Source organism: Typopeltis vanoorti, chromosome 10 (genome assembly GCF_054136105.1).
Source record: "Typopeltis vanoorti isolate ZY-2024b chromosome 10, IOZ_Tvanoo_1.0, whole genome shotgun sequence".
Lineage (NCBI taxonomy): Eukaryota > Metazoa > Arthropoda > Arachnida > Uropygi > Thelyphonidae > Typopeltis > Typopeltis vanoorti.
In genome coordinates this window covers 64,997,797-65,022,439 of record NC_143558.1, presented here as the reverse complement: position 1 = coordinate 65,022,439, position 24,643 = coordinate 64,997,797, and the positions used below count along the sequence as shown (strand labels likewise).

At 34.2% G+C, this 24,643-nt stretch overlaps 1 protein-coding gene across 3 annotated transcripts in view; it reads right to left on the bottom strand.

Moving 5' to 3' along the window:
• Nucleotides 1-24,643, bottom strand: part of LOC150102474 (serine/threonine-protein kinase Genghis Khan-like) — a 550,831-nt gene that overhangs the window by 199,707 nt on the left and 326,481 nt on the right. For all 3 annotated transcript variants that reach the window (XM_090399333.1, XM_090399335.1, XM_090399334.1), the window contains exons 23-27: nt 20,505-20,611; nt 15,618-15,796; nt 10,056-10,124; nt 4,124-4,229; nt 1,199-1,270 (exon numbers count right to left, since the gene is read on the bottom strand). In XM_090399333.1, coding sequence (XP_090255459.1) covers nt 1,199-1,270; nt 4,124-4,229; nt 10,056-10,124; nt 15,618-15,796; nt 20,505-20,611 — 533 coding nt within the window. The remainder of the gene's footprint in view (nt 1-1,198; nt 1,271-4,123; nt 4,230-10,055; nt 10,125-15,617; nt 15,797-20,504; nt 20,612-24,643) is intronic.

The window sequence follows — 24,643 nt, the reverse complement described above, 5'->3', positions numbered from 1 at the left end:
TCATACAAGTTTAGTATAATCTAGGATTCAGGGTGGCGCAGCGAAAATAAATAAATTTCTCTGAATTTGAACAGGAGTTAGAACCAGTGCTGAGACAAAGAAGTAGGCATCTGCCATTTGCATTTTCTTTGTCTCACAAACCAACAGCTTCACTCTTGTCAGGGATTCAGCCTGAGTTAAGTGAAATAGAAGTTCAAAGTAAATAGTATTAAATAAGTATTAAGAAAAGAATAAGTAGGAATTATTGAGAGAAAGATAGGATAAAGTGACATATCAATATAAGAGATAATAGAGGGCCCAAAACATAAGAGAGTCGACATAACACTATACAAGAGGATGTGAGCAAGGGAGCGAGAATTGCAAGGAGAGTTGTGAATGCTTTGCCTGTAGAGAATTTGAATGTGTTTAAGGCAAGGTATGATGAGCTGTGTGAATGACAAAGGGACCTCCTAGATGAGTCTTTGACTTCATGGGGTCTTATGATAATGACAATGATGTCACTTATAATTCCTGCATAGTTTATCTTCCTGGCTGTGGGTGTGTACAGTCTGATGCATACTGGTATCCTTTCAGTTTCTTATGCTCAAAGCTGATTCTTAAGTTTGCCATAATCACTAGCTCTGCGGTTGAGACAAGACTGAATTTCAAGAACTGATAACTAATTGTCATAGCAAATTACACATATCTAGGATCTCACTTGTGTGCTTAGATTTCAGTATAGAAATCTGATACTGCTTGCAAACTATTTTACAACTTATATATCATGGTTGTAATCCACGACAGGATTTAATAAAATAAATAGCAAATTAAAATTTTTAAGAATAATAAAAAGTTTTAAAAAACTTCTTCACAAGACTATTTTATCAAACATATATAGATTAAATAAATGTCTATCTTTAGAGTAAACACATATAATTAAAATACGCTCACAATGTTGCTACTCGTGATGCTTGGAGCTTACCCTCAAAGAGCAGTTCACAGTGCAGTGTAATGCCTAAGGGAACAGAGATTATTTTCAGGTAGCGGCTAGGTAGACAGATAAACCAACATTTCACAGGTGTAGAAGATAAACAAAACAAGTCCTATATGATATTCAAGTTCAATTTTTTACAATAAAATTCAATTTATCATACATCTCATTAGTTCCAATACATTTTTTTCCTCTAAGTCATTATTATAATTTTTTTAATGTACTTACTTTGATCAGCTGGTACAGGGCATACTGCTGGAACTTTTTCTTGGCATGTCACATGACAAGCAAAGCCACACACTGTAACAAAATAATATATTTCAGAAATTGTGAAAAAACACACACCCACACACAAATTAATACATCAATGTGTGGCCTGCTTAGATATTAATTATTATTACTTTTTTTTTGGACAACATTAATTTAGTCCCATAAAAGGACAAAATAAACACATTTATTAAGTTACTAACATTTCTTTAGATTCATGTTGGCATTCTTCAAGCAATAAAACCATTTGTGATAAAATACAAGGAACTACATCATGTGACTAATGGGAAACAAACATAACTGCACACAATTATAGAAAAGTGCATCTGATAATAGCATTCTTGTATAGTGACACTTCATTATCACAACAACAGTTAATAGTAATTCTAAATACTGTATTTCAATAAATTCCGTTGAGCTGGGGAGAAATTATCACCATGACCCAAAACTACTTTTTCAACAAAAACTGTCCAATATATATATATATATATATATTATTTTATTTACTTTTATTATGATGAAAAAGATTTATTGATCAATCTTGAACCAAGGACTGGTTCAAAAATTAAATTCACTGCACAATAGCATATAAATATTGCTGAACATAACATGGGCAGTAAGCACATTGCAAGCAGATGTATGTTCAGCAACACTGATATGCTGTTGATTATGTTTGAAATTGTTCAGAATTGAATTTTCAGTTCTTAACATTTTGATTGCTTTATGAAAACTATCATGTATATAATGATATCAAAACATCAAAAATGCACATGTATCAAAAGTTATAGTAGATGTAAATGACATGTCAACTTATTTTTGTCTTATATACTCTCAACATATAATTTTGTTTAGACTAATTTTTATGCTTCAAATGGTCTGATTGAAACCAAAATTGATATGATCTAGCAAATTTTAATAGAGATTCTAAATACCAAATACGACTCAATTCTGTTTAGCCAGTGTGGAATTATTAAGAGCAGGTCAGATCATTTTGGCAAATTCTGCAATAAAATGAGCTTACTGAAACAAATCATTAGGGTAAGTCAGGACCAACAGGCCATGTTTCAAATAACCCATCATGTGGATCACATGAAAAAAAAAAAAAAAACACTGCACATAAATTGTTGCAAACCTGTGGGCTATTTTTTTCATTACCAGTGAAACAGTTCCCAAATCTCAGTAAGTATAGCAACATTAATTTACTTAAACTTGAGAGACCACCTTCAGCCAACAACCATAGGCTATCTATACATCAAGTTCAAAAGGCACTTACTGGGACCTTTGTATTACAAATGTTTCCACCATACTTGATTATAGTGCCTTGTGTTATTTGTCAAGGGTTATTGCTCCAAAGGTGCTGGTTTGTATCCAATGAAACACTGTCGAATTAATAAAATTCACACCGCTGAAAAACAACACGAGTTCATCATTACATCCTGTGTGGTAACAGGTCTAATTTGGATAGCAGATTGGATAATGTCTTTACTTTCCACTAAAAGGCTATGGATTCAAATTCTACTGTGAAGCAATATGAATGTTTCTAATGTTAATTAGCAGGGTAACATAACAGATTTTCAATGTCTAGTTGTTTGAAACTTCCAATAGTTTTACATGCCTAAAGTGGTATCATAATGATGCAAGCTCAAAGGGCTCCTGAATTATTTAATGCTTAGCCCACTCATGGCACCAAAGTGTTATAAATTTACAACTTTTCATGTGTATAATTATAATTATTATGACACCTCCAAGGAGTCATCAAGGGAGGGTACCTACTCTACAACTCTCCGTCTCGACTATTCAATCCACCAACTACAGCAAACTGCAGCATCTATATCAATGTCATCTACTTCCCACCCTCACACTAGTATTTTCACAATCACAAATTATCATAAATAAAACTCCTAAGCCCCCCCCACCCTCACCCACATACAAATGTAAGCCAGTGGTTTGTTTTGGTCTCTTTTGGACTGCCTCTGCTTTTTCATTCATTTGGTCTGTAATTCATCATCTTTCTGAACATTTTTCTCCTTCATAGTTAAAAGGTGATCAGCATTCATTTTAATATATTATGGCAGCTACTGTGTAAACTTCAGTTTAATAAAAGCTAAAATAATCACTTATACAAAGAAACAAGCTACTTTACAATTCACATAGTATGCTAAAATAACACTAATTTGGTTAACCATTAACACTACTGGCGTGACATCTGGTGAAAAAAAAGTTACGCTAGAGATTGCTCACAGATAAATTAGAACAAAAACAAAACAATGTAGTGGTGGCCAATATATATAAAATATGAGCTGTAATTATTGCTTAGAGTCCTAAAGTGAGGGGAAAACTTGAAACAGAAGTTACGTGGGCTGAATGTGTACCATTCATATTCTTGGAATTTTCAAGTGATTATTGTTTAGATTAGGATGGTTGATCAAAATCTCACAAGCTTTCTTAAATTTGCATTATACTAGATTTTCATATGATATAAGGAACAGGTACCTTTCCAATCAATTTGGAAAGGATAGGATGTTAAAAGCATGATCTTAGAGGCCTGATTTACCAAAGTTGTTAAATTTTGCATCTTTTCACAGATGAGAATTGTGTGTCCAGTTTCATCAATATAAGATAAGTTACCTTATATTGGTGAAATGGATTTGGTATACCTGAGAGGGTTGGGGAATCCTTGAACAAAGAAAATGAACACATACAATTTACCATTAAAATTGAAAATCAAAACTCATTTCCTTTCCTAGATATACTAGTCACACATCTTCCCTCTCACAGTTTATCCTGTCTACTGCAAGACCCACTCATACTGGCCAATAAATACTAGACAAATAATAAATATGATAATTATTCATCAAGTTAATTCAAAAAGAATAACATATTCACTTTCACAGACAGCTCCTTGTCTAAAAAGTCCAACCATCAGTGAAGTGCAGTGATCACATTTTCTAGGAGATACAAACGTCCTCACCAGGAACTGATGTGCTCTGGGCTGTATGGGAACACAAATAACTAATTAACTAAATAAATACAAAATATTTTCTTCAAGTTTGAAACAATCCATATGTTAACATCTTAATTCTGAATATTAATATTCAAAATCAAAATTTCTGAATGTCAACACTAATCAAAATAATCATACAAACACTATTCCACAGTTTTCTTATTATTATATTAGTACAATGATCTGTTACAGTTTATAATCAAATAATTTAGCTATTAAAAAAAAATAAATTTATGCTACAATAGGAAAATAATGGCTGTCAATTGGATGTGTTCTCTATGCAATTTGCTGTTACCTTAAAACAAATTTAATTTATTCTAGACATTCCTATCGTAATTTATGCTCACATGTAGACTCACTTTAACATGTAGGTATTTGAAACTTAAATCCCTACGGAATATGTTGGCTACTGGTTGGTTAGGAGGTTATTTAAATCACACAGCTTTAGATTTTACAGATATTATTATTATTATTACAAAAGAGACCCCCAGCAAAGGAAGTCAAGGAAACCCACATTTACTCACATTACATGTCATGCCTTCTCTTTAATTCATTCACATTATTTTCACTCGCAACCTCCAAAAGTAAGTCATTACAGTCATGCACTGCTTTATGTGAGAAAAATCTAGCACACACCACTTTCTTGACTGCATTCTCCAAATCCATTGATGCCCTCTTGTCATCTTCACCAACCATAAAATTAAATTAAATTAAATTAAAAAACCATCTATAGGTATCCTATATGATTATTTCAGAAGTTTGTCATATTCACATCACCTTTTTTTTCACCTGTTTGCTAGCATAGGCACTTTATAAATTCTCAATTTCTGTTCATAATCTACATTCCACAGTCCCAATATCATCTGTAAGACTACATAACACCATGCATAACTATACATTTACTAACACTGAATTAACAGTCATTTTCACATACCCACAATTATTATTATTATTATTATCTGAAGCCTCCAGGAAGTCAAAGACTTATTGTGAGAGGCCATATGTCACCCACAAGCTGTCAAAACTTCCCTTAAATTTATTCACATCAGATGTACTCATCACTTCAACAGGCAAACTGTTGCACTCTCTTGAGGCTCTGTGAGAGAAAAATCTAGCTCTTACTCCTTTCTTAACTGCACACACTCAACTTCCATGGATACTTTTGAATTCTTTTCCCATCTTCCATTTGACAAAAAATTTCATTAGATAATATTCTATAACACCCATTTAGAAGTTTACAGACATCTATCATATCACTGCTCTATTATTTACCAGGGGGCCACAGTCAACATATTCTCAATCTATCTTCATAATCTACATCCAAAATTCCAATATGATCTTTGCAACTCTTCTTTGCACCCTTCCAGAGAAGAAACTTCTCTGGAAGGGTGCAATGAATCCCCTCAGAACAGTGGAGGCCAATTCTATGCACAGTAGTCCAGGGGTGGTCTTATCAAGGCCTTGTAAATAGGCAAAATGACTTTCTTATTCTTAGATGTTAATTTTCATTTCAACAGTGCAATTATTTTTTGAGTTGTATTTGCAATTTTTGCTATGCAACCTTTGAAATTTAAATTCATATCCACCATAACTGCAAGATCTCTAGCTTCATCAGTTTCTTGTGGCACAACCCCACCAATATAACTGCAACTGAAAATCTCATCATTACAAAGTGTATAACTTTATACTTGCTAACTGAGAGCCATTATCATTTGCCTGCATTTCCAAGCCCATTCAAATTATTCTTTAAGTGCTGGATATCAGCAGCATAACAAATGAATATCTCCTGTCAGATCCTTTCCAATATCATTAATGTACAGACTGAACAACAATTGTTCAAGGAGTAATACCTGTGGAACACCACTGGTCACCTTAAATCTGCAAGATTCACACCCACCAATTCCATATTCTCAAGTTTATGCAACAGAATTGCATGTAGTATTCTATTAAATGCTTAAGCAAAGATCAACAGTATCATAGTGTATCCGTTCCATCTGCTATAACACTGTTAAATGAGCAAATTGCTAAAACATGACTTCTCTTTAGTAAACCCATTCACACTAGATGTACTCTAGTTTGATTAACTTGCAGAGTTAATCCATTTCTGTATGTGAGATTTTACCAATAAAATCTTCACCACTACTCTATAGATACTGATAGGTCAGTAGTTAAGACATGTCAGTTTTTTGTGCCAGCCTTATATAATGGAACTATTATCCGTTCTTTCCATTTCCAAAATATCTTTCCTGAGCTGAGACAAGTTATACAAACATGTCAAGGGCTTGGCCAACAGCTGTCATTGGGTGCAGATAGCAAATTACATCGCGTGGAAAGAAGTCAACATACACTATCACCATGGACAATGTTCATCATGCCATTGTAATGAATCAGTGTTTGTAGGCGGTATAAACTGGAGGAATATGATGCTCACAAGTCAGTGCAAGTGTATCCGGGTGAAACAACTGCAAGAAGGCAGCTGACGGAGTTTGAAAGAGGCATTGTGATAGGATGTCATGTTGTAGGCCGATCTGTTTGGCAAATTGTTGACAAATTGGACCATCCTAGGTCAACAATCAATGATATCAATGTACTGAGATGGAAGCGAAAGGAGTCAACTGCAAGTGTTACCTGCAGTGGATGACCTACCACACTCACTGAACGTGACTGTGAGGTCAAGGGATGCCTGCCCCACAACACAGTCCAGGACCTCATTACATGCCTACAAGAAGAATGGTCCAAAATTCCTATTGATTGCTATCATTCACTTGTGGAAAATATGCCTCATAGGGTTGTTGTGGTCATTGCAGCAAAAGGTCCTATATCTTATTAAGGTGGGTACCATGGCTGTCTGTTTCTCACGCCATGGTGTCCATTGACTTCTTTCCAAGCAGTGTATTTACATAAAGCAAATAAAGATGTATATAAATATATATAACTTGAAATCAGTACAAATTGCATTTGAGATTTCCTGTATGAGGATGTGCAGAAAAGTTGTGATAATCACCACTAAGGAATTGAGGTAGACCGATGCAACATACACATTATTCTATATATTCCCCACAAAGTGTTATACACTTGTTACTACATCATTTCCAATCCTCTGAGAAAAAGTCTTTCCCTTGTTGCACAAACCAGTCCTCTGCTACAGATATGACTTCATCATCTGTTGTAAATTTTCTTTCTTTAAATTTTGGAATAGGAAATAGTCAGATGGGTCCAGGTCAGCCGAATAGAGTGGATGAGTCAGACATTGAAAGCGTAAATTGTGTATTGTCTACTGGGTTTCATGAGCAGTGTGAATAGGCACACTGTCCTGCAAAAGCAACACGTCTCTACTCAGTTTTCTGCACCATTTTTTTTCCCTTCGGAACCTCCTTCAATTCCTTCAGAGCTGTTGAATAAACTGCTGCTGCTGCTGCTGTAATAGCTTTACCTTTTTCGAGGTACTTGATTACACCATTCATATCCTAAAAGACAATGGCAAGAACCTTCCCTGTTGACTTTTGGGTTAGGAACTTCTTTGGGCATGGAGAACCTTTGCGTCTCCACTCCAATGACTGTTGTTTGGTCTCTGAGTCTTAGTGATGAACCCATGTTTCATCAATAGTCACAATACGAGCCAAAAAATTTGTATCTGATTTCTCAAAATGATCCAAAATCTCTTGAGATGAAAGCACATGTTCTCTCTTTTGGTCGGCATTAAAAAATTTGGAGACCTACTTTGCTGAGAGCTTCCAGATGTTGGTGGATAATGACCCCAACTAGTTCCCTGGATATCCCCAGAGTCTTTGCAATGTTTTTGGCTGTTATTCATCTATCACCATGGATCATTGTATGTGCTGCATCGATGTTTTCAGGTGTGATTGCTGTGGAAGGTTTTCCTGACCTGGGGGGCATATGTTGTCTCAGGATGCCAAGTTTTATGCTTGGCCACCCATCAGGGTGGCCAAGTTTAAAACTTGGATATGCTGGGGCACAGTCCCCTAAAGTCTCACACAAAGTTTGGTGAATCTCAGTTGTGAACTTTTCTTGTAGAATGAAAAACTTGATGATGGCTCGCACCTCTGTGCCTTTGAATTTCTTCAGACCTCTGGCATGTCTTTTTATATATCTTCAAATGAAAAAAAAAACCACCAGGGAGTCAGGAACTTATCAAGGGAGGCCACACATTCCTACACCAGCTGTCATACCTGTTCTTGAATTCATTCACACTACCTGCACTAACCACATCTGATGGCAAGCCATTTTTTCATGTGAAACTCCACGAGTGAAAAATTTGGCTCTCATCTCCTCCTTTAATAAATTTAGTTTAATCCTTTATCCAAGTGTGAGCAAACAAAGTTTGCACCTGAAAATATCTTCAGGACTGAGGCAAGGTGGTGCAACTGTTGGCAACTCATAGCAAAGGTGGACTAAGCTCTCATCACTCGTCTCAGCATTTTCCACCATGCAAAACACATCTCCTTGCAGACATGTATAATGCTATGCATTAAGGGAAGAGCCACTACCCAGACCGGTTTCAACCTTCATTGAGGTCTCATCAGTGGGAGGCAGACCCAGAAGTGGTGACACTAAGGCAAAAGCAATGGAAAGGTCATATTTACCCATATTTGCCTCAGTCCTGAAGAAATTTTCAGGTACAAACTTTGTTTGCTCACACTTGGATAAAGGATTAAACTAAATTTATTATAGTCTAACCAAGTGCAAAACAAACTTCCAACACCTCCTCCTTCTTGATGGCATTCATTCTCAACTTCCAAGGATGCCCTCTCATCCTTTCCCTACTCTTCATAAAATAAAAACTCCATCTACTGATATAGTGTATGATCTTTTCAGAAGTTTGAAAGTCTCAAACATATCACTCCTCTTTCTCCTGTTTGCTAATGCAGTCAACAAATTCTCAATCTTTCTACATAATCTGTATTCCACAATCCTGATATCATTTTTTTACATTTTCCTATGCACTCTCTCCACTGTATCAGTCACCACAGAAACACGGAGACCAGACCTACACACAATAGTCCAGGTGAGGTCTTATCAAAGCCTTGTAAAAAGGCAAAATGATTTCCCTATTACACTTTTTTTTATAATCTTTGTCAAGTAGCTTTATTTTATCCTCCTACATGTTTCGCCAATCTTTTTCTATTGGCATCCTCAGGGAATACAAACTAGTAAGATAAAACATAATAATTTCTCTATCTTTACATGTCAAGGTTTGTTTCAACATTCCAATTATTCTCTGAGTTGTATTTGCAATCTTTGCTTAAGGCCTTTGAACTTCAACTTCCTATCTACTAAAACTCCAAGATCGCTAGCTTGATCAGTTTTTTCTAACATAATCCCACCAATATAACATAAGACACATGTCATCATATGAGAAAAAGTAATGAATAATGATATTTATAACAATCATATTTAAAATAATTTTACTTAATGCTGTTATATGATCATATTTTGCATTATATAATTTGACTTGTCATCACAAGTCAAATTATATAATAGCTGTTAACTGTGCTTTCCAGCTGATCTGTCTGACACCTATATATGAGACCAGCCAACTCATTTTTAGATGAAAAGCTCTTATAAAGATTTTTCATGGGAAAGATGTGGTTTGAATCCCATCTAGGTCACAAAAATCTTTACACAAAAATTGCTGATACTGTATCTGCATAAAATCAAGATAAAACATTTTTATTTTATACTAAAGTGTTGAATCAATTAGCATAGAATAAATATGACTATTTTCTTGGACTACATTTACTATAGTTATCTAGTATTAACTAAAACTATTCTAATATATTAAGTAGACATTACCTTAGGAGATAAAAGATTTGCCAATGGCCTAGTGTCCACCACAGGGGACAAAGCAGGTGAAAGATGATCCTGTCAGAAGTAAAAATAAATAAATCTCTTGTTGAAATGAAACAAAACCTCATAATTCAAAAATCATTATTTCTCTTCTTAATGTACAATTTTTTTTATAATTATCAAAAAAGTCACACCACTATAGGTGGAGTAAATAAAAACAAGTGGTGTACTGTGTCATTCTGTTGGCCAAACTAAAATTTACTCAATAATAAACCACTTATGTACTATCATACTACATTAAATATATAGTTCTTCTATATGAATAGGAAACATACAGAGATAGACTGAAAGCAAATGCCTATTTCTGAATAAAATCAAAAATATTTCAGTAAATAAAATTTCATATACAGATATATAGGATAATAATTAGCTACACTGAATTTGCTATGTGCATCCCTTAATTCTGGATATGCTTTTCCCAATGAAAAGCATATCCAGAATTAAGGCTTAGGTGCTGGTTTAAGATCATAATTGGGTTTGCAATGAATACAGCAGAGAAAAAAATTACATAATTTAATTAATAAATTAAACTGTTTATTTCTCTGTCCCATGTTCATTCCATTAAATCTAATTATGAGCTAGTCCAGCCAGGAATTCTAAAACCAGCCTCTGCTGCTGCTGCTTTTTTTTTTTTTTTTTTTTTTTTTTTTTTTAAGTCCCAAATACCACGTAATCCACTTTATATGATTTTCATCAACTGTTTTCAACAGTCTGTGTGATCTGGGCTGATCTAAAAGTGGGCACTTTTTTAATGAGTTTACACAAAGTCACATAACTCAGTAATAGTATATCATATATGGCTGTCATAATTATTATTCAAATAAAATTCATAAGTTTTGTTAGGAGAACTTTAGGATAAGTGGACTAATTCAAATGCTTATGTCACATTTAGTTCTGATAAGAGGAAACTATATGGGACACACTGGGCATATATTTTCTTCTCATTTAGAAAAGATCTGCAAGAGTTCAAAGGGACTCCAAGGTGTAGGAATGAAGATCCAATTAAACCTTTATGCTGATAAATGCAAGCTGCATAGCACATTTGGTGGTGCTAGCTCTTTTAATTTAAATAAAATAGAAGAATCCAGTTTGTTTTCAGCAAGTAGAGAAGGAAGCCAATCAAAAGTTTATTACAAGAAAGAAGCTATATATTTCCAGGTTTGATGATCCTAGTCCAATTTTGTGGATTTTACAAAAATCCAGAAGGGCTGGGTTAGGAATTCCTGCATAGTTTTTTTTTTCTTTTCTTTCTTTTTTTGTTCCAAGTTCTACATTAGAAAGACATTCTCATATAATTAGTTCATTAATAGTATTATTAGACTTACAGTAATAGATAAGTACCAAAGACAACAGCTTAAAAGCTTCATTTTTTGTTCCAAAAATATTCAAAGAATAATAAATATCCAATATTGTTTCATAGCAGAATACAAATAAAAAATTTGCCTTTGAACCTTTCAACTCTTTTCTTCAATCTTATGTTTTACACAGTTAGGTTACACACTAACTGATCATTCACTTATGAAAAATACAACTTTCAGATATGCAATTCCACAATATTGAGAAGTGTTTTGTCTTCATAAGGTTCTTACCTGATCTCTCACTCAACTCACTTTCTTTATTATTTTTTTCGTGTGTGAACTACAGAAAATGTAAGATCATACATATAAGAGATTAAAAGCATACATTAAGAGACAAAAATGCCGCTTGCATATTACAAAAAAAAAACATAAAATATTAAATTTCACTCATCCAGTGATTAATAGCTTTAAAGCTGTTTCGTTACACTGCATTAAATCTTCTCGGGTACATATATTATTAATGTCTATTAGGCAGCTTTGCAGAAGATGATCCAGTTTGTGTTTCACCACATGAGCAGCTGTTATTGTCTGTATAGCCCCATCTGGCCATATTCTGCTTTGGTCTGCCCATTCCAGAACCAAGTCTATTCGATGTCTTCCATCTTTGCCAGTCTAGATGTAAGCAGGATGGAAGAGATTTGTTTAAGTTCAGAGCCTCTGGAGATTGTTCTTGCCACGTTGTTGACCTTGTGGCTTTTATGGAATCAACCAACGGTTCCACTGAGTGAATAAAACTTTTCCTTGAGTTTAGCCTCCTATTTACTGCAACATGTCCATACAAAGGATGCTGTTCATCATTTAGTTGTTGTTTCTGCTCATATCTACTCTGTGTTGTTCTTGTGATATGAGGAGGTGCAATACCAGACAGCAAGTATAGATGGTCAATTTTTGTAGGCATAAGGCAGCCAGTAATGTGCCGACACATTTAAATTAAGAATCTTGACAATAATAGATAATAATAACTCACTTTCTGATGAGAACTGAGTTCAAAAGAGCTGTCAGGCCAGCGAAACTTTAAATGAAAGCACCAATACAAAGCAAATATACAGAACTACAATGTACTCTTGGGTAGAGTACATTGTAGTGCAATATAAAGGCAACATTTATATTGAAGGTTGTAGTCACATAAACTAAACTTATTTTAAATGTTTTACTGGTTGGCTATAAAATAATAGTGGATATTTATTATTCTTTCTTTTACTATGAATATGTAATAATAAAATAAGTTAGGTATATTATACATATAGGAGAACTAAGACAGAAAAGAAAATTGAGCCACCAAGAAAAATCTTATCATACATGATAAACTGATGTGTTTCAGTCACATGAGATGGCATATGCTACTGCAGTAGAAGGATATTTCTTTTTCAGTATACAGCAACATGGCCTTCCAACTAAGTTTTGATGCATTCATTAACAAATACCATTCACTGGGATAATTTCTTCATCTCCCCCCAGGATTTCCATTAATTTGTTAGCACTGTTGCAAAATACAAAGTTAATCTCAAAAACAAAGGAAAAAAAAATAAATAAATAAAAAGAAATTCTAAATTTTGCTGATGCTTTCAAAATGAGATACTCTTTATTCTTTTTAAAGAGGTTCTAACCTAGCAACTCTAGACTTTAAGATTTAGCTCATGTTGTGGTAAGATTCAAATTTCTAACAAGATCATTCAATTCTGCATAGGTTATAAAAATCAGGTGCTCAAATAACTGGTGAATGAAAATCTGGATCCAGTTGATGGAATATGATGGTGCACTTTCAGATCTGTCAGCAGCGTTGTCATCCAGAGTTCAGTTTTCAGATATTTGGAAATTTTATTACAATATAATATGAAGCAATTGCTCTAGGTTCAATTACTCTTCATTTGGGATAGCAAATGACATTAACAAATATGTATTCTTCAACCATCATTAAATACTGTGCATCTGACATATAGTTTTAGAGGATGGCTGAAGGGAACAACTGAAAAATTTGCATCCTTTAACCATCATCTTAAATACCGAGTACCACTACTGCTATACGTGTGGAAGCCTCGGTCACGTACTAATTTTGCATCTAAAGCAAAACTCGCAGACTTTCTTGAACAAAGGAATTTGTGGCAATGTAACATTAAATCTGAAAAACATTTCCTATGTTTTTCAGATTTTAATATCACACTGCCATAAAAATAGGAGATGGGCATATACTGTTCGTAAATTTAATGAGAAATCATACAACCTCATAAACCAATCAAAATCATAGCTATATCAAAATCCACCTTCCAAAGTAATTTTAATTGTTTTTTATTTATTTATTTTATATATCCACCAACCAAAGGTTATTTGCAAACCTATCGTACATAAGTTTGCAAATAACCTATGCACTATAATAAATGGTACTTTTAACTATAATTTTCCAAGAAATAATATACTAAAATAGTAATTATAATAACTTTAATTAACACTTTCCTATATTTTGGCAACGTTACATTGCCATCATCACAGAAACAATGATATGTGCATGCAGGCACTAACACTGGGCAAATGAGACTGAAGAAAGGCAACCAAAGTCATGCCTAGAGTCCTAAATCTTCCTCCTAGTGGGCTAGATTGGATGATCTTCGCCATTCGCCTAAAGATCTGAGGATGAGTGCTTCCCAAATTTGGGACAATCTCATGCACCAAAATTTGTCGATGTTTGGTAAGTTTCTCAGGGCTGGGCAGATTTGAGGAATAGCCTCTCATATTTATAATCCTGAATTCTGCCTGGAGTTTACAAAGTACCCTGTTCCTGTAAGCTGGCGTACTTTGGACAGACAGGTAGATAGATCAGCAACGATCCGCTCAGAAGAACATAGGCCATACATCTGCAATTACAACTATGGTCAGTCAGGCCTGGCTGACCACGTCTTGGATACAACCCACAGGATCTCTTGGAAAAAAACACCATGTTCCACCACTGTAAATTCAAAAAAGAGAGACTATTTTTAGAATCTGCAGCAGCTCTCAGAAATCAACCAAATCTAAATAAATATGGTTACATTAAACTTCCGAAGATTTGGGAAACATTAATCATCAGAGATCCCCACCTTACATTCTAGGCCACTACAAGTGCCCATAGAGGGTGCACCCTAGATAGGACTTCAGGAGTCACCCACATGGTTAGTTTAGTATTATGTGGTATTTGTGTATATGTTACATTAGTTTTTTGTAATCCCTGAAGATGTCTTAGTGACTGAGACGAAACATAGGAAGTATTAAAAAATCTGTTTTAAACCTTTCTGAGTGCTGTATATAATCCATTAAGCCTCCAAGATGATTACATGATAGAGAAGTGAGATTAATCACTCTACAGAATGCATTTCCATTGATACTGAGTCCAACAGCAGTGACATTTACACCACTCCAACCAATACTTGACATCATGCTTGATATTAGGCTTGTGTGCCTGTACAGCCATGGAAACCCATTTTCTTTGGCTCCCAATGAACAGTTGCAGTGCTCACATTATTTGAAGAGGCATCTTGGAATTCAGTAGTGAGTGTTTCAACTCAGGATAAGTAATTTTTTTCATGCCATACATTTCAGCAGTTGATAGTTCTACTCTGTGATTTTATGTGGTCTAACAGGTTGCGATTTGTGCTGTTATTGCTCCTAGGCATTTCCACTTTATAATAACCTCATTAACAGTTGATCGGAGCAGCAGCAGCAATTTCCCAAACTGAGTTGTTCCAAAGGTGGCATTTTATAAGAGTGCCATGTCAAAAGTCACTGTGCTACTCAGTATGGCCAATTTTAATGCTAATGTTTGTCTATGAAGACTGCAAGAAAGTCTGCTTCTTTTATACCTGTATGAGCCATGACTGTGAATAGTGAATATGTCTATATAGCCATATTCACTATTAGGGTGTCTGTATATTTTTGATCAGATAGTTTAACTGGGGTTGACCTTATGCTGTCTTGTACAAAATTTAAAATTATTATTAAAATCTTTTGAGAAAGCTCATGAAATTAAATTAGCTAATTTTAATCTGAGCTTTGTCTCAAAAACAACTATAAAAAGTATATTCACAGTTGTCTAAAATAATTTAAAACTCTGCAAAGGAAAATATACAGCTTGCAATTTATTTTATGATAAACAGAAATTTATGTATATTATAAATTTTACCATGCTAATCTCTGACATATTGGATTTGCTGCTGGTCATTGAAGGAGGGTGATTTTCATCACCATCAGCTTCTTCTACTGCCCTTGATGATTCTCTACTTTCACTTCTTCCCAGCCGTTGAGAGGTATCTTTAAGAAATTGGTCCAGAAAAGACATCTGGGATGATGGTCTATCAAAAACTAAACAAACCATTATCATTTATAAATCATGAGGTCATTTTTTTTTCAAAATCAAACTTGTTATCTTACTACATTTTCCTTCTAAATTTAAACCAATTTAAACATAACAGTGAAAACTCTCAAAAGCTCATCTGGAAATGCATGACAAAAACTAGTGGATATGCAAATGTTTAATGACTGTTATATTTTAAAAAATAGACATTCAGAACATAGATTACCTATCAGAAAAAACAGAAAGAAGCTTAAATGGTATCTTGCAGTTTTGTGTTACAGGTGACTACATCCAAAATTACCAAATGTTAATAATAAAATATATGGTCACTCAACTTTTGTATATTCATTAAGTTTTTTTTTTTTATATATAGTAATGTTGAACAACAGTACAGTAGTTTTTTTTATATACAGTAATGTTGAACAACAGTACAGTAGATACTCTAATTTTTAATTAAATTTAACTAATAATAATTATAAAACTTATTCTTTAAAAATTTATTCTAATAAGCTTTAAAGATTTGAGTTCCACTAATATATTAACAATCTGACATTATAAGGTAATAAAAGGAAGACAGATAACTAGTCAAATTCATTAATGCAATTTAAAATATAAAGATATTTTGAATAATAACTTCGGCAATAAGTGCATTTTTTTCACAAATTTTGCCACAAAATAATGCCATAAATTATTAACTGAATCCATAAGCACATATTCAATATTAATGATTCATATCCTCATCATCGCTGCATGGTGCCAAGGTATATACCAGATATCATGATATTCAAACACAATATTTCATGAGTAGTTTCTATTAACAATTTTCGTCCAACCTGGTCTAAAAGTTTTTAAGGCTCAGATATATGGTCAGCTCTTCCTTTCCAATCTTATCTAACTCATAACTAAATATCTACCTATATCAAGGTCTTTGTGTTAATCTTTTTCATATCATTTTTAGATTTAAACGCCCTAGTTTGCTGATCTTTCATCAGTCATTCAGTTTAAGTGATCATGCCACCTTAGTTAGTAGAACACCATCTGAGATAAGCAACTGCTCACATTCTTTTGAATATTAATAATATCAAATTCTTCTCTTATTATAATTTTTTTAATAATGTTCAGCCATTCATGGCATCTGTTCACTCTCCTAATTTTTCTCCAACACTTCTATGTGTAGTCTTATCTTTGATCAACCATTTTATGTCTAATCTGATTCTCAGATCAATACATATAAAACTGATTTGAATTGTGTACTGCTAGCTTGGTATTTGGCTGATTTACCAAAAATACCAGCCTTATGAATTATTATAAAGAGAGTACAGAAGTTATTCACCCACCTTACAAAAGCTCTTAAAAGACCATACCTGAGCAACAGATATGGTCATTGGGTTCCATGGAGATGAGAAATCAGGCAAAAAGATTCAGCAGTGGGTAATCAATATAATATTTGTGGGATAATCTTGCCTATGAAGATAGGTAATGCTATTGTCCAAGTTCAATCTGAGAAAGAGAAGAAGGAAAGGAGACATATGACAGAAAGATCCCCTTACTACCAACTTGATCATAAAGCTGAAAGGAATGTCATTTCTTGCCAGTTTATATAGATGTGGGCCTGGTAAATTTGTTTTATTTAGGATCTCAGTCTGATAAGTGATTTTTAACAGTTCATATGGTTTTAATTATTTCTTTAGATGCTTTCATACAGAAGGCAGGTTTCTTCTGAAGTGTTAAAACTGTTATAATGTTTTAAGAGGAATGTTGAGACTTTCATATAGAAAGTTAATTCATCCTATAGTGATAATACAGTTTTTCATAGTTTATTCAGTGAAGTTAGTAGTTACTTTCATACAGAAAGTGAAGTTACTAAAGTGGATGAACATAAGATATGTTTTCTTCAGTGTTTCATGATTTAAGATGCAAGTAGAGTTTTTCACTTATGTTGCTGTCATATAGAGAGCAACTTTCTGCTGTGTGAATTCAAGAAAGAATAAAAGTTTCTGTAGGAAGCAAGAAATTGAAATTCCATAAGTTTTAATTGTCCACATATGATAATAAGTATTTATTTATGTGATTGTAAGTTGTGCACATTTTAGTTTTTTTTCTTTTCTTTTTTTTTTTTTTTTTTGCTTTGAGTAAAAAAAAAAAAATAAATACATTGCCACTTGCATAGTTAAGTAATTGATTTTATGTTTCATATCTTTGTGTTTTTTTGTAAATTAAAAAGTTTTGTTTCAGTTATGAGATGTTTGAAGATTTAGTTCCTTAATAGGTTAAACAAGTTAAATAAATTAATTCAGAAGATAATATGTTTAGTTTATGAGATATCCTGGCATATGTACCTGTGTACAAGGTTAGATTTGGAGTTTAGTTTCAATGTTTTCTTTTCATTTTGAATTTAAGAGTTTAAATCACTTGGTGTAACAAAGTAAAAAAATATACCCCCCCCCACCACCCAACACACACAAAGAACATGAGTTTCTCCAATCTTTTTTTCCCATGGCTGGTGTTTAAGAGTGGGAAGGTCAGTGAGGAATACAGAGTGGTGTAATTCATATTGCTGATCATTAATCAACTAATTAATGATCATCATTAATTAGTTAATTAATGATGATCATTAGCAAATAAACTCTGACCATTTATTTCTTCATGGATTTACTTACTTTTAACAAAAAAGTGAATCTCCTTAAAATTCATGTGTAAGAAACATGAGTACTGAAAAAATAGGAGGTTGACTGCTATTCAGAAACCATTAACTAGGCCAACATTATTGTATCAATTCTTGAGGTGAATTTCAGGAGTGTTTTAGTCACAAAATAATAGCAACAACAATAACACTGATAAAAAATAAATAAATGGTCAGAGTTCTCTCTCCATTTATTTATTTCATTTTGAATTTAAGAGTTTAAATCAAAAAATTTAAACTCTTAAATTTTTTTTTAGATCTCAAGATAAAAAAAAGCTTAAGTTTTTTTTATCTTGAGTTTATTATACATTAGAGATACCAAGAAATTTTATATGTGGTTTTAATCCTTTTGCCAAGGAAGCAAACAATGTTTTACATGTGAAATATATTCATGTCTGAGCTACTACTTGTACATAGAGTCCTACCTTGCCTCAGCACCCCCCACCTCCCTTTCAGATGTGTATGATGCTATGCATAATGGGAAGGGCCACTGCCCAGACCGGTTTCAACCTTTATTGAGGTCTCATCATTGGAGCCAGACCTGGGAGAGATACCAAGGTTGAAGTAATGCAGGAGTCATATATACAGGGTGGCCATAAAATAACTTTCCAACTTTGGAGGCATCTGTAGCTAAAACCAATAAACAGAATGAGACCAAATTTTATATTCAGACTTTTAAAAGGCATGGGGAGATGATTTCCGCGAAAAAAAGATTTAATACCAAAAGTCGCCGATAGGGGAAATTTTGGCACTGGCAGAGCCAAAAGCAGTCAAATATTTGCAGTAAACGCAGATAAAAAGGATTATGCAAATTTTACTGTGCGTACGTGACAGCAGCACCACCAATTCCACTTAAAAAGGGAATGAGAACGTTCAGGTAGTTATTCGAATGACTGATGAATTGTGCTCAATATGAGTCCTACCTTGCCTCAGCATGCTTTACTTGTTGTTTAACCTTAAACAGTGCAATGCCGTAGCGGCCCTTTGGGAATTTAGAAGGCTTCATAACCTGCATACAGGTCCTATGTCAGCTGTAGCACTAAGAGCTATGATTAAGAAGTTTGAAGAAATTGGATCACTAGGAGTTAGACCTGGCAGAGGATGGAAAGCAGTGCAAGAAGAGACAGTAAGACGTGCTTAGCTGTAGAGCATGTCGCACACCAGATGCAATTTGTTGTACACAAGAAAGGTCAGCACATTGAAAATTGTGTATGTGGTCCAGTGGACCCTGATTCTGATGAATAAAACATTGTTTCCGTGAAATAATGTTTTATTCATCAGAATCAGGGTCCTGATTGTTTTATTCTGATGAATAAAACAATCAGTACATTAATTTCTGTGTCTCTCGCAAGTTGTTGTTTTAGTTTAATTATTATTATTCTTATTATCACTGTAATGCGCCACATATCCAGCTGGAATGAATGACGCGGCTGTCGCTTACACCGTTGAAATGTTATTATTCCATTTTATCTGCCTTTAATGTAATTATCCGCTTGTTTTTGGCTCCGCAAGCACCAAATTTTCCCTTATCGGCAACTTTTGGTACTAAATCTTTTTTTCGTCGAAATCATCTCCCCATGCCTTCAAAAGTCTCAATATAAAATTTGGTCTCATTCCGTTTATTGGTTTTAGCTAAGATGTCTCAAAAGAGGGAAAGTTATTTTAAGGCCACCCTGTATATCACTCTCACTGATGAGACCTCAATAAAGGTCGACACAAGTATGGGTAGTGGTCCTTTCCATTATGCATAGCATCATACACATCTGAAAGAGGGTGTGCTTTGCATTATGGGATACATACTAAGGCAAGTGATATGAAGTCATTAGCTTCTATATACAAGTAGTAGCTCAGACGTGAATATATTTCATGTGCAAAACGTTGTTTTGCTTCCTTTGGAAAAGGATTAAAACCAAGTATAAAATTTCTTAGTATCTTTAATAAATGAAGAAATAAATGTTAGTCGATTAGATACTTTTAAACTTTCAGTGTTGGTTTATGTGAAACATGTTTTGAGTTACATACTGCATACTTACAACTGTCACCTGTATCAACCTTTTGTTGCAAATCCTGAATTTGAGTTTCCCTTTTTAGGATATCTTTCCTCGCTACTTCAAGCTTCTGATGGCATTCCCTTAGTTCTCTGAGGAAAAAAAAAAGGAAAAAAAAAACTGAATGAGACTATGTAGTCCTAAATATTCTAGACTACAGCTAAAATGCAAAATAACAAAGCTAATAAAGAATTCAATGAAAAAATGAGGAAGAACAGATGAGTAAATCATTTACTTGGTCAATATTTGGCTGCTCTGATTCTTCAGAAGGTGGATACTAACAGATCTGCTGGTTGGTCTAAAGTAAGCTAAGTTGCAGGCATATGGAACTTTATTCACTCCAGCATGTGTCAGAAAACGAGGATAATCCTTTGGAGAAACTGAAGGTTACTAGATAGATGTGTGTGGTCTGAAAGTTTCAGGGAGATTAAGTTTATGAAGAACATTAGCTATTTTACAGGATCTTGTATGTCAGGTGTGTGTGTGGGGGGGGGGGGAGCAGTATGTTTATTTTATAGGGATTACAGCCTTTGGCTTAAAACAGTATTACAATTGCAAAGATAAATGAGTTCTATGTAACTGGAATAATAGTCCCTGGCTATGTTGTGTTTCAAGGATGCTATACTGTTGGGATGGATGATGATGTGACTGATTACGTAAGTACTTGCAGTGCATGTGTGTGCATGTGGGGGGGGGGGCTTCCTATAAATAGAAAGGATAATTAACTATGTAGGTGATGTAATTAACATGCTGAAGAAATAATTTTTTTTTTATGTGAAGTGTATTTTTGGATGGCTGTTTAAATGTGCTAAACATGTATCCAATTATGCCTAGGTCATGAGACCAGAGAACAAATACATCATCTATTTTGTATGTAGCCAGACTGTTGGTTTGTGTTATTAGCTGAGGGGAGTGTGTGTGTGCAGAAACAATATCTGTCCCATCCAACTGTTTTCCTTTCTGTGAAAAATAACCTGAGTGTATGGCAAATTTGAATAATTCAAATATGCCAGTGGGGAGAATGTGGCTTAACAAGATCAAGGATTTCCATCAGCAGTACATGGGTAAATAACAGGGAATAATAATAAATATCACAGGTGATCATGTCTGAATAATTTTTTTTTAAATGAAGAAAAGGAAAGTGATTTTGCTGTTTGGCAAGTTTGAGCTACTAAAGGGTTGTCAATGTATGACATATAGAATCTCACAGACCTATCTTCCCTAGCTTAAAGAAATGCCAACTAGATCTCTAGGTGGCAGAAGTCATTCATCACTTAGTGAATTACTACCACCAACAACAACTAATAACTTGCCTCAATATTTAGTCTTTAGAGCTAGAGCTCTAGTTCACCTGCCCTCCCCCCTTCTTACATGCAGTGTGGGTGACATTTGGTCTTGAGAGCAAGGGTTCTAGCTCCCGCTCCAAAGGTATACCAAACACACTGTAGAGATCAAGGGGGATAGTAGTAAAATGGCTTCTCAAGTTGGTCAATAGTTAGTATACAAGAACTAAACCCAATAACAGTGCATCCCAATCAGCTAGTGACAAATCTTGCTGCTACTTACTTTCTCAGTCTGTGATTGGAAGAAGTTCAAGCATGCTGGTATGCAAGGGAGAAACTGTCAAGGTCACATATAGTCAGGAGACTTGGCTCTCTCTCTCTGTGAAAGCATATTGAAAGTTCCTAGCAAGTAAGCAAGCCTGTGCTCTTATGGAATACAGAGAAAAATGTAAGAAAACAAAGCATCATGTAAAATTAGTTAAACAAAAGTCATGGGAAGGGTTTGATAAGAACATAGAAAATAAATATCGGGAAGCTGATAAAATATTCTGGAGGCCATTGAAAATGCCCAAAAATGGAAGAAAGAGCACTGTAAAAGTCAGGTTGTGACAAGGATGTACATTATCTCTAATGTTATCCATCATCTATATGGATTACATTATGAAGTAAAGTGGTATGACACCTGATAAAAAATTAGAAATGTTAATCTCAGCTCTTTACTTTATGCAGATGATGTTATACGGGGAGGGGGTCTGAAAAGTTCTCGGCCTAACAATGAAAAAACAAATTTATAATTTCAAAATTATTTTTATTTTTCACCATAATCTCCTTAAGACTAATGCATTTATTCTGGTGCTTATCCCATCCCTGTAGGTTCTCAGTAAGATCAACAAAATACCTCACTACAGCTGCAATACTCGATTCAAAGGAAAATGCTGACTAGCGAGGAAGACGTTTTTAGTTTTGGGAAGAGATAGACATCAGAGGGAGCCAAATCTGGGGAATAAGGTGGATGTTCCAACAATTCATAGTGAAGATCCCATAATTTTCCCATTGCCAAAACGCTTTTGTGGGCAGGTGCATTGTCCTGATGAAAGATGATTTTTTTTTCTTCTGCAAACTGGGTCTTTTCTCACAATTTTTTTGTCTAGTCTGGTTAAAAGATCGGAATAATATTCCCTGGTTATTGTTTTATCCTTTTCAAGATAATTAATAAACAAAATGCCTTCAGCATCCCAAAACACTGATGTCATGACCTTTCCTTCTGATGGAACCGACTTTGTCTTCTTTGGTGCTGAACAACAGTCCACTGTTTTGACTGCTGTTTAGATTCTGGTGTGTATATTGGTGAATCCAAGTCTCATCCATAGTAATAAATCGACACACAAAATCAGTTTTATTCTTGTTAAAACGCTTCAAGCACTGTTCAAAGATTTTCATGCGAGTACGTTTTTGATCTGTTGTAAGCAAGCACGGCACCCATCTTGCGCAAAGCATTTTCATATGCAATTCTTCATGCAAATTATATCCTGCACGTTCTTTTGAAATGCTTATAGTCTCAGCAATTTCACGCACTTTGACTTGCCAGTCATCCAATTCCATATCGTGCACTTGATCAATGATTTCCAGTGTTGTTACACTTTTTGGACATCCTTCACATGGATCATTTTCAAGGTTAGTATGGCTGCGTTTAAACTCAGCAGCCCATTTCTTAATTATCGAAAACGAAAGAGAAGAGTGCTCATAAACTTTTATGAACTTCGAATGAATTTCTCTTAGCGTTAAATATTCTTTTACAAAAAATTTTATAACTGCACGATACTCAATTTTATCCATTTCAAGGGATACAGAAAACACTTTTGCTTCAGACAGCTGTGATAAAACAAACTACTTGATAGAATGGCTTGCAATTTCACATGGATGCTTATGACAAATGTACCAACTTAGAAAAAAAACAAAATCTTGCCGATAGTTTTGCTATCTATGATCGAGGCCGAGAACTTTGCAGACCATCCTCGTACTCCTAAATAAATCAGGGACAAGTTTGTAAGATTCTCTCACCAAACTGAATAAATGTTATAATAAATTTGGTATGAAAATCAGCATTAAAAAGACAGAGACAATGAAAATAAGCAGAAACATTGAAAACATCAACTGCATCCTGAATGGAGAACCTGTAGAACAAGTAGAACATTTTCAGCTATTTAGGCACAGTTTTTAGTGAAGATGGTAAACCAAATCTTGAAATAAACAACAGAATAAGCAAAGCTGGTATGGTGGGATAGCCAGCTAAATAAATTTATATGGAAGAAGAGAGAAATTAGCCAAAACACAAAACTAGCAGTAAAGAAGACAAGATAAGATATGAGAATCATGAGAAAGATTAGGGGACTGAACAGATGAAATCAATGATAGTATCATATTACAAACAAGGATATTAGAAAAGAACTCGACATTGTTAACATCCAGAAATGTGTTAGCAGAGCTAACTGGCACTTAAACAGAATGGGAGAGAAAAGATTAGCTAAACAAGTGTTCTTTGCCAGGATGACAGGAAAAAGACCCAGAGGAAAACAAAAATGTAGGTGGATTGATACAGTAAAGAGTGCCTTACAAGACAGAGTATTGAAGTCTATGGTACAATCTGTATAATATATAAGGTAAAATAAATAAATAAATATAAATGTAAAATATTTGTTTGATAAGTGCACAAGTAATAAAACTACAGAAAAAGCAGCACAATGTTAAATGTGTCTACATCTTTTTGTATAAGTTAATCACATGTAGGTTTTTATAAACATAATGAACCATGTTCATTTCGGCTCAAGCAGCATTCTAAAG